Source organism: Cygnus olor, chromosome 1 (assembly GCF_009769625.2).
Source record: "Cygnus olor isolate bCygOlo1 chromosome 1, bCygOlo1.pri.v2, whole genome shotgun sequence".
NCBI classification, from domain to species: domain Eukaryota; kingdom Metazoa; phylum Chordata; class Aves; order Anseriformes; family Anatidae; genus Cygnus; species Cygnus olor.
This window is the reverse complement of record NC_049169.1, coordinates 109,177,948-109,192,325: the sequence shown is the minus strand read 5'-3', so window position 1 is coordinate 109,192,325 and position 14,378 is coordinate 109,177,948. Positions and strand designations below refer to the sequence as shown.

The following is a 14,378-nucleotide window of genomic DNA, read 5'->3' as shown; positions in this document are numbered from 1 at the left end:
TCACCACATCCCACTTCATTAAAATCTTGACTTCTCTTCTACATGGCCCATAGCATAGCAGATGTAGCATGGACCACATCTTTTAATGATAATTTGAGTCTTTGTGGTCGCAGTGGTTTCTATTGCCTAGTCTGCATTGCCTGGACAGAATCTTGCCTGCAAATTGTCTGTCTGACTGGGGTTATGTATCTGAGATCTCCCACAGAAGTCTGTTATAACAGGACATTTCAGTAGAAGTTTGTTTTGTGTAAAGTCTGCAGGACTGGTGTATGAATGTCTGATTGTGGCTTTTTTTATGTCTGCTCCTGAAAAGAAACTGCACTTCAGACTATTGTTTCTTTCAGTCCGAAGAATTCTTTTAAGCCAGAAATATTAAAAACTGCCTCTGGGCTGGGGATTTAAAAGAGAGAGTGATTTTTTTTCCTTTCATAAGTGATGGATAGCAGTCGAAGAAAAAGAACATTGGAAGGAAAGTTCAAGTATGAAGAAAGGGGAATAGCCAGTTTTACATTCTGTGCATGTTTTTTGTAAGCTTGTGTAATTCAAAACACTGCTGTTTTGTAAAAAAAAAAAACTTTATTAATTGTTATTGCTTAAGTTCATCATTTGTTACTCAAAATTCCCATGACTTCAAAAGGATTTCTATCTATGAGTGATACCAGTGTGCAGTTCTTAATGAGGAGCCAAGTACTTGCACAAATTGGAAAAATAGTGCATGCAGAAAGAAATGGCTTTATTTTAAAAGAGTTACTGCATGCAATCTGTTATTAGAAAAGGAGAGAGCAAGAGGGTTGCACAGAATGCATGGGGTGGTGATTAGACCAAGGAATGTTGAGCCAGGAGGTTCCTGAATCCTGATCCCAGGAGATACGGTTACTCACTGGGTAACCTTGGGCAAGTCACTTGACCTTCTGTTGTACCTCAGCCATCCCCACTGAAAATTAGGTGAAAGGCATGAGCTCGCTAAAAAACACGTGCTTAATCTGCACTGAGCTTTTCTAAGAAAACAAATTACAATGCCTGTAGCATTTTTTAATGTGCTGTGTCACTTTGCATGTGTGCTGTGGTCAAATTCAGTGCAACAGCAATACTTTGGTATGCTTTTCAGATCAAGCTCTAGAGATCTTGGTATGTCCATAAACAAGGGTGTTCCCTCCAAAAGAATGAACCATCATGATTTACATTTTAGCAAAAGCTGGCCTTTACTTGCCATACATTGGTGCTGCTTTTTGCTTTCTGTATTACTATGCTTGAGATATCAATGAGATTATTGTAATTTTTGCACACTATTGACTCAGAGAACCTCTACAGATAGTCTGACAACATATTTTAAGAAAATTCGGAAATATCCAAACTTCTGTTTTGCTTCCCAGTGCTCCTGGGAAGAAAATATTTGCTGTATAATGTGCTTTACCACATTTCTAACGTGGTTCTGATGTGCGCCAGATTTACCAGCAGAGCTCTTTGCATCCTGATACTTAGCGAGGACAGAAATTTTAGCTGACTTGCCATAAATGCTTTGGAGTATTCCCACCTTAATTCAGGAATATATACCCCATTCCTACCAGATGCAGGAATTCTTTTTGATCCCATTGGGGTTATTCCCTTTTGGGCTGTAGTAGGTGTTGGCCTTCAGTAGTTGTTTGGGTAAGGAAGCTTGTACAGTGCAAAGTTCACTATCAAGAATGCAGAAAGTGGAGGTGAACTAGGGTCCGGGGGCTGATGGCTGCTGCTGACTCTTTCATTTCTTGTTTGAGGATCTAAACAGACTGAGCTGTGCCAAGAGTCCCTTGCAGATTACATTCCAAAATATATTGGGGTCCAAAGTCTGCAGGTTGCTTTCATGCTGTTCTGACAGTTTACTGATGTAGTCACACCTGCTCTTACTTCAGGGGGAGACGAAAGGCTGTTAGGAAAAGCTGTCAGTTCTTCTAGCCGGTTGGTCTTTTGGCCATTTGGGAAGGGAACGATCTACAAGAAGACTAGCTCCTCTTCATTTGCATGAAGGGTAAACCCCTGCCTCCTCTCCATCTGTTTCTTTTACCATTTTGTGCATTCCTACAGCATAACTGAACTAAACACCATCCTGCTGGTAAAATTATATTATGTCATTTTCACACAGTGGGAATTGTCAACACCAGTAAGATGCTTCATTAAGTAGAAAACATAGATGATCTACTAACCCATTCTCAATCAGTCATCATTTTACACAGCTGCTGGGAGCCCTTTTTCTTTTTTGAATAGCCTGGTTTGAAGTTCCCTAAATTTGGCATAATTTTTAAAAGCTTTCATTGTAAAATTTGTGTTCCTTACATCTCTTAGCTTTTGCCCAAAGCTTTCACTGGAATTAATTCATGCTTACATAGAGGATCTCCTGAAGAATCACCTATAACCTTTTCACTTTGTTTCTTATGACAAGAAGCACCCTACCAGTAAATGCCAGTAACTACCCTAATATCCTGAGCAATATGTGATGATAATACGAGCATGCTCATGCATGTGAGTGGGAAAAGGACAGACTTTTCAAGTAGAAAGGGAAGTGTCCCTACTTTAGTTCTTAGATCCAAAAGGATGAATGGCACCGGTGCAGAAGTACTCTGTTCCTGTTACATCTGTACTAAAAAGAGCATACCTTGGAGATCACAGGTTGCTGTGATATTTTGAATTTTGATTGTTTCTAATGAGAAGCCAAAACAGTTTTAAGAGTCGTTGGAAGTTTGTCATATATTTTAATCTGTATTTAGTCTGGCAGTAATGCTTTAAAAGTAGAAGTTAGGATGGAGAAAAATTTAGGTTGTTATAAGAATTGGGAATTTTAGTTTCATAAAATTCTTTAAAATTTGCATTCTCAGTGTTTGTAAATATACATACAAAGTTAACAGGCAAATCAATATGGACAGGTAGAATTCATATATTTAATGCCATGAACAGATATTACCTTCACTCATGTCACTGATGGCTTATTTAGAAGACAATCAGAGTTCAATATTTTGGAAATTATTCACTACTTCTTTTCTTATGATTGTTCAAAGATTTTTTTTTGAAAATTTTAAAAGTAGCCAGAGACATTTACAAATACTTTGAGAAGCTTCTCAAAAAGCTTAGGTATGCTGTGTCTAGTGTCTAGTGTCTAGTTCTCATCATGCATTAGAACAATGGCCTAATTTAATATGACAAAGTAGACACTTTTAATGAGGTATGTCCTCAGTTCACCTCATTTATCACCATGAAGTTTAGAAGTTACAGTGCACTCTAATTAAAGGTGAAGCCAGTAGCTTGACACTTTCCAGAAGATGACCCTTTTTCAGTTTCCTGTACTCTTGCCAAAGTATTTAGGCTGAAATGTTCTGTGTTGAATAGTTGCCTGAGAAGCATTTCATCTTATTTATTCTGAACTACAGAGACTGTCCAGCCATTTCCAAGAGGGAGATTAATTTGCAACCATTTTATGGAGAAACTTGAAGCCTCTCTGCTCAAAGAAAAGGTCTTGAAATTTGACTGTAAGGTTGCTCCTTGTTTATGATGGATATTCTTTTTTGTCCTATACGCAGGAGGAAAAATGAAAGGAAGTAAACCAATTTCAGTATGCAGTTCAGGAGTTAAATTCTGTGTAGAGACGGTGCGTCTCGGAGGCATTGTAGCTCAGGGCTGTTGAGTTTGGTCAAGGCTTTCCCTCAGCCTCAGCAGGCTGCTCCACTGCCAGGTCCCCAACACCCCAACATCAGCTGTGCTGATTCCTGTCCAGGGAGAGGTCCGTCCTCATTGTGCTCAACTCACAGGACACAAGAGAGGATGGTTGGGCAGGAGAGAAAAGAGTAAAGAAGCACAAAAACTACACCATCTTTAGGCCTGGAAGCCAGGAGCAAGCTCAAGCACGACGTACTCCCTGGCCTGCGCATGGGGCATTCACATTGCCCAGCTATAGGATATCCATGGTTTAATGTGCTGTGACCAGATTGCTCCAACAGCTAGGTAGTCTAAGCTAAGGTTTTTTTACAAATCTCATTGCAAAAGGAGCAGGGGCTAAAAAATGTGGGAAAAAAAGTTTTCATGTAGGATTTCTGTCAGTTATGAATACTGAAGAATGATTAGGCAAGAAAGGGATTCTTATAGAGAGTGAAGCTGTATCTTAAGTTAAGAAGAGCATTGCAGAGTGGTACAAGAGAGTGTTAATGTTAAGAAACTTGAATTCTGCCCTACAAGACTGAATACTTCATATCACTGAGTTTGGAATAGTTCTCAATGATAGTACAAAATGTTGAGCACTCTGAAGAATTAGGCTCTCTAACTGCTGTTTCAGATCCAACTATTATTCATATCCTACACCAAAAATGCACTCTGTGACATATAACGTTACTCAGCCGTACCTTCTAGAACTGTCCTCCAGCTTTTGTTATTCACACAGAGCTGTTCAGTACCAAGTCCAGTAGTTTAAAATGAAACTTCTTTTTCACTAACAGAACCTCATTACTTTGTTTCACAAACATGCTGCAGTGAAGTAATTTCTTGCAGTGTTACAACTATGAGCCATCTTGGGACAATAAATACAAATTCTTCCTGCAACCTTTAAGCATACAAGCTGTCTCAGAGAAGGTTGCTATTGTGAGACTTAGGTCTAATCAACGTGGTATTTTCATGTTTGTTGGGCTTATTTTGTGCAAATATTTCTGTTTAATTGGTTGGAAATATATGCATATTCAAGTGGACAGATTCAAGCAAATCACAAGAAACTGGCTGAAACTCCTGAACAACTCAGCAAAACACTGTATATGCAGACCTGATTGAAGTGTGGAACCATACTGTATATACAGGGGTACCTCAACAAAAGTTAGTGGATGAGTCTAAAGCCCTCTCCAGTAAATGTTTGCTTATGTTTGCAGAATACTGGTGAAACTTGCTACAAAGAGTTACATAATGTCAGCAGAAAATAGTTCTAGTTATATTACTACTAGACATTTGTTGAGGTTCATTAACATGTCAGCTGTGTTTGTTGTTCTTCTCAGAGATGAGGTGTGACCTGGTGCCATTCACTGCATTAGCATGAATACAAGCATAGTGATAACATCGTATATAAAGGCAGCCAAAACCAACACCATCTTCACATTTCCTGAAGATATTCATTGTCAGCATATTAAGACTTTGGCAAAGTTGGAGGTAGCCCTCATTGGTACAGTAACTGCTGATTCATTAAATGTTTAGCCTGTGACACCCAGAGAATTTGTTTGAAGTTAGAAGTGATGCACTGATTATTTGGTTACTTTGTCAGAGAAATGTGTCTGTTTGAAATAATAGTCCTACTAGTGAATTCTTTTGCTCAACACCAGCTTTTGGCTTAAATAAAACAAAGATGTCATCTCTTCAGAGCAAGTATTTTTATAATGCTATATCAGATTGAAATTTGACGTGTACCTGCTAACATTCAGCCTGTGTGACAGTGCAAAATAAAAGTAGCATTATCTGGCCCATATATAATAAGTATCACCAGAGGAAAGTGTTTTTACCTATAAGAAAATAATAGTCCTGAATCTAGCATATGAAACATATGAGTAATTAGACATGCCTTTCATATAAAAGTTTGAATCACTGTGTTCTTGTGGGAATATATTTGTGGGTGCTGCAGTGCAGCATGGCATTAAAAAATAGCAGCAAGGAAAGGAAAGGGTATTAATTATTTGACTCTCATCACCATCAACCCAGGTAGCTTGAATAAATTCTAGATATCATGTATAATTGTACAGGGCCTTTTCTTCGAATAGTAGCTGTAAGTTGATTTATGTTGGTTAATTGATGGTTGGACCAGATGATCTTGAAGGTCTTTTCCTACCTTAATGATTCTGTGATTCTATGATAATGCGTGCACAGCAGAAGAGAGGAAAAAAAGAGAAATGCTCTCTTCGTTCTCCTTCTCACCTCCCCTCCAGTGCGGATTCAGTAGCTGTGGAAGTAAGACTGGCTGCTCTTTGTCATCACTGGTTGAACTGAAATGACAGATCAAGGTCCTCGTGTCACATCTCTTGTAGCTCCATCCTTAGGTCAGGAACCCAGCATCACTGGGAGTAAGGCTGCCAGAAACCATGATTTCTGGTCTTCTGCAGCCTTATCACATATTTCTGGTCAGATAGCTACTTTCCTAATCTCAAGTATGGCTAGACAGTGAGTTTTGCCTCCTTCTCTTTCCTCTTGGCTTCTCTCCAAAAGCAGATAATAACAACATATCAGAAAATTTATATAAGGCAAATAGATATTTGCTGATATTCTGCTTTTTCCAGTCTGTATTGTAGGCATTGTAATTATTATTATTGTTGTCATGGCTATTACTGTGGATATCAGAGTACGATATCCTGCCATCAGTGTTCCTACTTTTGCCACCTTTAAGCTAGGGTACAGCAGTTATACCAAAGCATAAAACTATGTCAGATTTATTCCTCTGCAGTGGCTGTGATGGGCTGGTGGTCTTTGCCTTATCATTAAAGCCCTCTTGGTCAAACTCTGGATGTCCAACTAACCATCTCCTTGGCTGCATTAAAGACTGTGAATGTTAAGTTCAGGCTTGAGCTCCCTCCAGTTTTGGTATCCATTCAGTCTTCTACCTCTTGGATAGTAAATTGGCAATGAGATAATCCATTGTGGGCATGGAAATGTTAAACAGGATGTTTACAGAGGGTACAAAGTGGGTTGCCTACAATCTGTTATTGTTGCCCAAAGGCTAGAGAAGGTAGGGATCTTTGAACTACAGTGAAAGTTGCTGCCACATTTATAGGAAATAATCTCTCACTGAAATGAACTCTACCAGATATTCAGGATTTTTGCAAGTTACATCATGTGCTGTTCTGTGTTGACATTGTTTTGTGTTCTGTAGTCTAAATACCCAATACTATATACATTTAAAAATAAAAACTAAAGCCCTAACCAAAACAATACTAAAAAGCACCCTCCCACAAAATAAGAAACAATACATGGAAGAGGCTATTGGAAAACATTATTCAGATTGTTTGATGTGTTGTAGAGGGTAGAATCATAGAATCATTTAGTGTGGGAAAGACCTCTAAAGGAGGGTGACTCAACTGCTGCCCTGGGCAACCTCTTCCAATGCATCACAACCCTATCAGTGAAGAATTTTTTCATAATATTCAACCTAAACCTCCTCTGGTGCAACTTGAGGCCATTTCCTCTTGTTCTATCACTTGTTGCTTGGGAAAAGAGGCTGCCTCCACCCTGCTACAGCCTCCTCTGAGGTAGGTGCAGAGAGAGATTAGGTCTCCCCTAGGCCTCCTTTTTCTGTAGGCTAAATAATCCCATTTCCATAAACCGTTCCTCAAAAGACTTGGCCTCCAGACCCCTCACCAGCTTTGCTGCCCTTTTTGGGACACACTCCAGCACCTCAATGTCCTTCTTGTAGTGAAGGGCCCAAAATTGAACACAGCATTTAAGGTGTGACTTCACCAGAGATGAGTACAGAGAGACAATCATTTCTTTAGTCCTGCAGGCCGTGTTATTTCTGATACAATGCCGGATGCTGTTGGCCTTCTTAGCCACCTGAGCACACTGCTGACTCATGTTCATTCAGGTGCTCACAATTGAATATGGAGTGCAGTATAAGAAGTCACATACGGTTTGCTTAGTTACTCCATAAATACAAGCTGTTGTGTTCATTTAGAAAAATCCTCCAACATCTTTCTGAACAGTCACATAACTTCTTTACAGCATGAAGTATTAGTCTTTCTTGCTGCAGATGATTTGGTAAACATTGAGAACTAAATTCATGGCTAATATAAAAAAGTACTGTTCACTGTAGTCTTCATCAGATCTAAATCAGCACAATTTGATGGCATATAAGCTGCTGGCATTGCTATATGTAATGATATAAACTATCACAGCTTTTTTATTTTTGAGCAGACATACCAGATTTTAAGTGGCCAGATTTGGGCTGCTGTTGGAAATTTGAGAACAAATAATGCATTTCGTTTTACTTTGACTATGAGTTCCAGCTGGTAAACTCTGTTATGGATAATCATTTCATTTTATTTATTTGTTTCATTTCTACAGGCCACTTGCTTGGTCTTTCCCATGATGACTCCAAATTTTGTGAGGAGAACTTTGGCTCCATGGAAGATAAGCGCCTTATGTCCTCCATTCTGACTAGCATTGATGCTTCCAAACCCTGGTCCAAGTGCACTTCAGCAACTATAACAGAGTTTTTTGATGATGGTCATGGTATGTATCTTTTGCTTCACACGCTTAGCGTCAGTTTTTGCTGCAGTCCATTTTTGGAATAAGAACATTTTATGCCAGCTTTTTCATTCCTTGCTCATCTTCAGGACTATCTTGGAAGTGCTTGCAAAACAAGGCAAAGGTCTAAAAGGCTGTCAGGGTCTCACCCCCACTTTGCATGGTTCAAATGCAAGAGAAAAGAAAAGAGTTGGTGGAATGTGTGCTGGCAGTAATTTGTTTTGAAACATGGAGTGTTTTTTTTTCTTTTTTAAACATGAGATTAGACTTTTCTTCCCTAATGCCACAGATAGGAGTTCAGAGAGTATTTTAAACAGAAGACACAAACAAATTCCTTTTCCTCACAGCAATTGAGGTTACTATGGTCTACATAGCATTAGACTACAGATATGAGCAAAGGGTATGTGTTCTTCTTACCATTTACAGCATTTATTATTACAGTATTTATTATGTTTATTAGAGGAGCCATAAGCAAGTATTAAGACTCTTCTATACTGTATATGAGAAAAGTCTGCTTCTGCCCCAGCAGCTTACCCTCCAAGTCATATAAGTAATATTCGATAAACATGTCATTTACCCTTTGGAGAATAAGTACAAAACTTTCATTTTTTCCAACAAGTAGTAATAATAAAGTATAGTCTGCACTCTTAAATGAATTTTAAAGTCTTCATTGTGCTTCCAAAGCAACTGCAGTTCTTAAACCATTCAAATTCCAAAAAGCTGAGATAAAAATGACATAATTGAATGAATGGTTCAAGTTGTTATGGTAACTGAAATACTTATGGATAAAAAGTATGGTAACTCTGCTGAATGTAAAGTTTTTGCTTTTAAATATTGTGTTGGCTAATTTTAGTGCTCTCTGAAATATTTTCTCCTTTTTTCTCCTATCTGGAGAATGACTTCATTTTTTCTCTCCAATTTTATTAGATCCATTAATCTGTGCTGTCCTATTTTATGGTCCATATTGCTCTGGCATTGACTTAATATTACCAAGTTAGTTTCCACATGTGAAGAGATCTTTCCTTTTTGAGTTTAGTTACATTCATTGCCTTTCTTCTCACCTGGGAGTTTTACAGTATGTGTTCACTGGGGTATAAAAGGGACCTTCCTCACCACCCATGTATGACCCTGTACAAAGTGTAAAGATCTATGAATGTCTATCTATCTATATCTATTCTCTTCTGTTCATCTCCTATCCAAACTGAAATGTTGTATTCATTTTTTCCCTTTTTTGTGATCTGGATTTTTCACTTCCCTATGCATCCAGCCAGCTACTTCCTCCAACAGTAACAAAAAGAAAGAGCATTTCTCCCACACACCTCACCTTTGGCTTGTTTGCAATGCAGAATGCTTGAAATTTGGACTCTTATCCATGATCCATATCCTAGTCTCAACATGGAAATAAACTAGGCTGTAACAAACTATCCTACAGGTCTAAAAATATAATTTTGCCATTTTTTTCAGCACAAGTTGGTAGGAGCTTCAAATCCTTCAGGGCTGCATTATGGTCTACACGTTCAGCATGAGTGTTGCCTTCCTGCACAAGAAGTTTAGCAGTCCTCCATTGCTGACACTTTTCACAAAGTCATGTATTCTTTGCTGCACACAAAGTGCTTAGGATCTGTCAGTTTGTTAACGGATGGGTTAGGGTATATTGCCCTTTCTGATACTCATGAGTAGTTACCACTCAGGCGTGTAGTCTCGAAGAGTTATCAATAGGATGAAATAACTCACAGAATATGTGAGCTTCCAGTCAGATCTGTGAACTAATTTTGTTACTGACACTATTGGTACAATTTCAAAACTACAATTTTTAGGAAATCTGTTTTCTTGATAGATTAGGCCTTTAGAGACATTGTCTACGTAACAGTTTTCCTTTTCTGTTGAAGTTTATCATTTTTAGCTATTTATTTTAAATCAAAGCTTTGCCTTGGCAGAACACAAATACAATCTATGAAATAATGATGAAGGTCAATGATTTAAAGTGCAGTTTCTTCAAATTATTGTGCTGAGAGGACATGCGTTATTACAGGAATGGAACTGCTTCTGGTTTTATTTTCTTCCAGCCAGTGAATAAATCCATAGCTCTGTAATTCTCATTTGTAACACATACTGAGTATACCAAAAGCCACAGAACCCTAGTAGAGCATGACGCCGCCTTTCAGACTGCTTTGGGCTGATAATAAAACAGCGCAAATGTGCCATATTTCCATGTTTCCTTCAGAATGAGCATACTTCTGCTTTTGGGGTTCTTAGTTTTTTTTTTCCTTAGCTGTGGCAGATGTACTTACTTACTACTTGTGTAGTTACCATGCTTTCTCTCCCTTTTTGTTTTAGATCAGGTGCTCTTTTGCAGTCTTCCCATTGAAAGGAGAAAATCCTATATCTCTCAAGTGCTGCTAGCAGAGAACAAAAAAATTACCAGTTCAGATGTAATTTTGAGGAGTGCTGCAGGCATAATGTAGTCAAAGAAGGCACAAAATATCAGTTACAACAGAAGGATGAGAAAATGCAGATCTTCATATACCAGGCTTTCTTTTAAGATGCTTGTGAGTGGTTTTTGTATAGTCACAGGAAGTTTATGTGGGAAACACTGAGCAAGAAGAGACTCTTCCATTCTTTAATGTGCAACATAAGCACTCTGCACAGTGCTTTTGGTCTGAATGGGCATGAGCTTATGCAGTGTGCTTTGTGACAAACCAGGAATGGCAGTATTGGTGTGAGGAAGTAAATATATGAAGTACTTCATCTGCTGCTCCTTATGACTAAACAGAATGAAATGTGAATAAAGTCCAGAAACCTGGATCTTTGAGTGGTATTTTATTATAAACAAGTAGTCAATGTTGTATCAAAGCTTTAAGTAAGTTATCCATATAGATTTAGATACTCACTGTATACCACTCCAACAGCAAACATCATCATCTTAACTCTTGAATTTTGTGACATCCATTTGTCAAGAACTGAGATTCGTATTTTATATATTTGGAAAGTTGTATTGATAAGTGGACTCATCTTATAAAAAGTGTATATTTGCTATGTAGGTTGCTACACCTAAAGTAGATATTTAAGTTCCTATTGCATCATGGAGGGGTGTCATCAATGGCATTAGTGGTTTGATGTCATCAGTTGCATTAGTGGCAGTGAATTACACCACAGGCTCATTTGCCTGTACTAACTAGTAAAACATCTGACAGCTGACTGAATTGCAGACACCAGCATCACATACAGTTATGGTCAGCTAAATAAATTTCAGTATAAATGTCTCACCCAAGGTCAACCAGGAGGGCTGGGGATGATCAAGGTGCTGATTCCCTGTCTCCTGAGGCCCACTCTGAGAATTCTAATCATCGTTATCATCATATCACCATTTGTTCTACACTCATAAGATGACCCCAGACAGCAGTTTGACATTTAGAAAGAAAATGTTCAATTAGTGTCCAGAATACAGTGACATTTATTTCCATCTGTTTTTAGCCAACTCTTTCCTAAGATAATAATTGCCTTTATTGTCATGCCAGCCACTAGACTGTAGTATTATTGCTTGCAATTTATTGTGTTTAGTCAGAGTGCTTGGTGTTCTTTGTAACCTGAAAAAAAAAAAAAAAGAAAGGACTATTTATATTTTAATTAATTTATATCCTGGTTATCTGCTTCCTGCACAAATTTTATTCTGCCTTCCAGGCTATATTGCACATAACACTGAGGAAAGAGAATGAGGTGTCTTGATTAATACTGTCATCAGTCAAGTATGTTGCTCTAGACCAAGGCACCCTAATGTTCTTTGATACTCAGGACAAAAAAATGAGAGTAGTAGTACATACATGTTCTGTACATTATAATGTAGTGAATTGCTGTTCTTGCTTTTAAAAAATAGATTTTTGACAACCCCAGGAAGAAAAAAATCTGCGCTTCCTCACTTTTTACCATGTCTTTAACATTTTATTCTATAAAAGACTTTGAATGCTAGGATAGTTTTAATTGTCTTTATCTCATGGTACCCAGCTCATCAGTTAGCATTGGCACACCTTGTCTTTGTTTAAGCTAGCATAATCCAGATGAAAGATAAGGCTAGAGTAAATCTGGGTCAGCAAAGGATAAATAGAACAGCAAGTTTAACAAGATAGCTTTTTGGTAGTAAGCGATGATGTAGAAAGACTTTTTGGCTCATTTGGCTAATTGTCCTTAGCCTTAAGAGGAAAAAAAAAAAAAATGAGAATAGCTACAGTGTATGTTCTGGAGGGAAAACACAAGCCATTGAGTAATGGGGTATTTGATTTACTTAAATTCACTGCTATAGCTTGAATTTCAGTTCCAGTTAGTTTAAATAGTGAAGTTTTTCTAGATAGCCCTTTTTCACTCATGATCCAACCAAAGAATACTGTTGTATGTTGCAAAGTGATGTAAATTGTGGTAAGTTATTTTGGCCAAGGATAAGTGAAGCTTGCCCAGACCACATATCCCTTTCATGGGTTGTAAAAGAGGTTATGCTGAATAAATAGTTCTGCATGTCAACATCTGAGTTTTTTCAATAGTAAAAAAAAAAAATCTATTAGTAGCTTGTCTAGAACCTAAATGCAAATTCTCATTTTTAGAGTGTGCCAGACAAATTTTTACTTCTGCAGTATATGTCAACACACATATTCAATTCTGTATTTTATATTTATGCTATTTTTTCCTTGTCTGTCTTTTTTTTGTTGTGCTTTTTTTGTGAGTGCATTTTTCTATAAAAATTATAGCCCTCTTCAAGCTAATTCCAGAAGCCGCCAACTATCATTCTTTACAAGAGAAGCCCAGTCCAGATTTACCACCACCACTAGTTTCGATATGCAACTTCTGTTTTTCCTTTGATCTTTTTTGTGTTTTGTTTGTTTGTTTGTTTGTTTTTATTGTTGGTGGTGTTTTTTTTTGTTGGTGGTGGTTGTATTTAAGTGTATTTAAGTGCCTCATGGGCTAGATGTCTGTTCTTTGTGATTTTTCTGGCTTCCCTTTCTCAGCATTACTGATGTTCTGGCTCAAAATTCAAATGGGAATTTTGTTTACTTTGCCATGAGTCTTGATCATTCCTTAAATTGATTCCACATATTGATAGAGTGGAATGTATTTGGAGTCAATTCAAATAAAGGAAAACAGAATGAAAGAGCAAAGAGACCTGAATAAAACTCGTTTACACTCCTGGATTGGAAATAGCTTGGCACCTGGTATACTCCTGGGAGACACAGCAGTTGCAATAATATGACCTTGTACAAAACCTGATGATACCTCAGAGAGCCTTTCCACTGACATCAGTGTCCTTTGAATGAGGTTCACTGTCATTATCAGTTCTTGTAACATGAATGACAGACTTGTAGCACTGCAGAGAAAACTAGGTAATGAGTAATAATAGATTGTATTGCTCTTTTAGGTAACTGTTTGCTGGACCAACCAAGAAAGCAGATCCTGGGCCCCGAGGAGCTTCCAGGACAAACCTACGATGCCATTCGTCAGTGCAAATTGGCATTTGGATCCGAATACACAGTGTGTCCCGGTATGGATGTGTGCTCTCGCCTGTGGTGTGCAGTTGTTCGTCAAGGTCAGATGGTTTGTCTGACTAAGAAGCTGCCTGCTGTGGAAGGGACACCATGTGGAAAAGGGAGGATATGCCTCCAGGGAAAATGTGTTGACAAAACCAAGAAAAAATACTACTCGGTAAGTTACCTGCTGTGACCCTAGGGAATTTTAGAAGGAGTAACCCTCAAAGGCACTGATTTTTGTGGGAGTGAAAGGGACTTGACAAAAGTCAGATTGAAAGTTACCTTATATTTTAGCATGTAATTGGAGCATTACTGGTAAGGGATGCAGGAAAAATGCTACTGAGTTTCAGGAAGTTTCATTCAGGAGGTTTTCTTCTTGAAGTATGGAAGCCTTGGATCATGGAAAACTGAGAGCACCCCTTCAGACTAGAGGACTCACCCATTCAATAAGTCAGGTCTCAGAATGTGTGGAAAGATTCTCAAGGAACTATTCATAGCTTCCTGACTTCTTGGCAACGGACTCTGAGGTAAATTAAATCTGTAAATTTAGTTCACAGCCCTCATCCAGAAGTCTCCAGGGACCTAACTGTAGTGAAGAGAAAGATCAATGAAATTCATACAGGATACAATTTCTGGATC

At 38.1% G+C, this 14,378-nt stretch overlaps 1 protein-coding gene across 1 annotated transcript in view; it reads left to right on the top strand.

Moving 5' to 3' along the window:
* The window catches only part of ADAMTS5 (ADAM metallopeptidase with thrombospondin type 1 motif 5), a 47,200-nt gene that overhangs the window by 19,345 nt on the left and 13,477 nt on the right, over positions 1-14,378 (top strand). The window contains exons 3-4 of the mRNA XM_040576455.1: positions 8,047-8,214; positions 13,631-13,914. Of these exons, the coding sequence (XP_040432389.1) occupies positions 8,047-8,214; positions 13,631-13,914 (452 nt within the window). The remainder of the gene's footprint in view (positions 1-8,046; positions 8,215-13,630; positions 13,915-14,378) is intronic.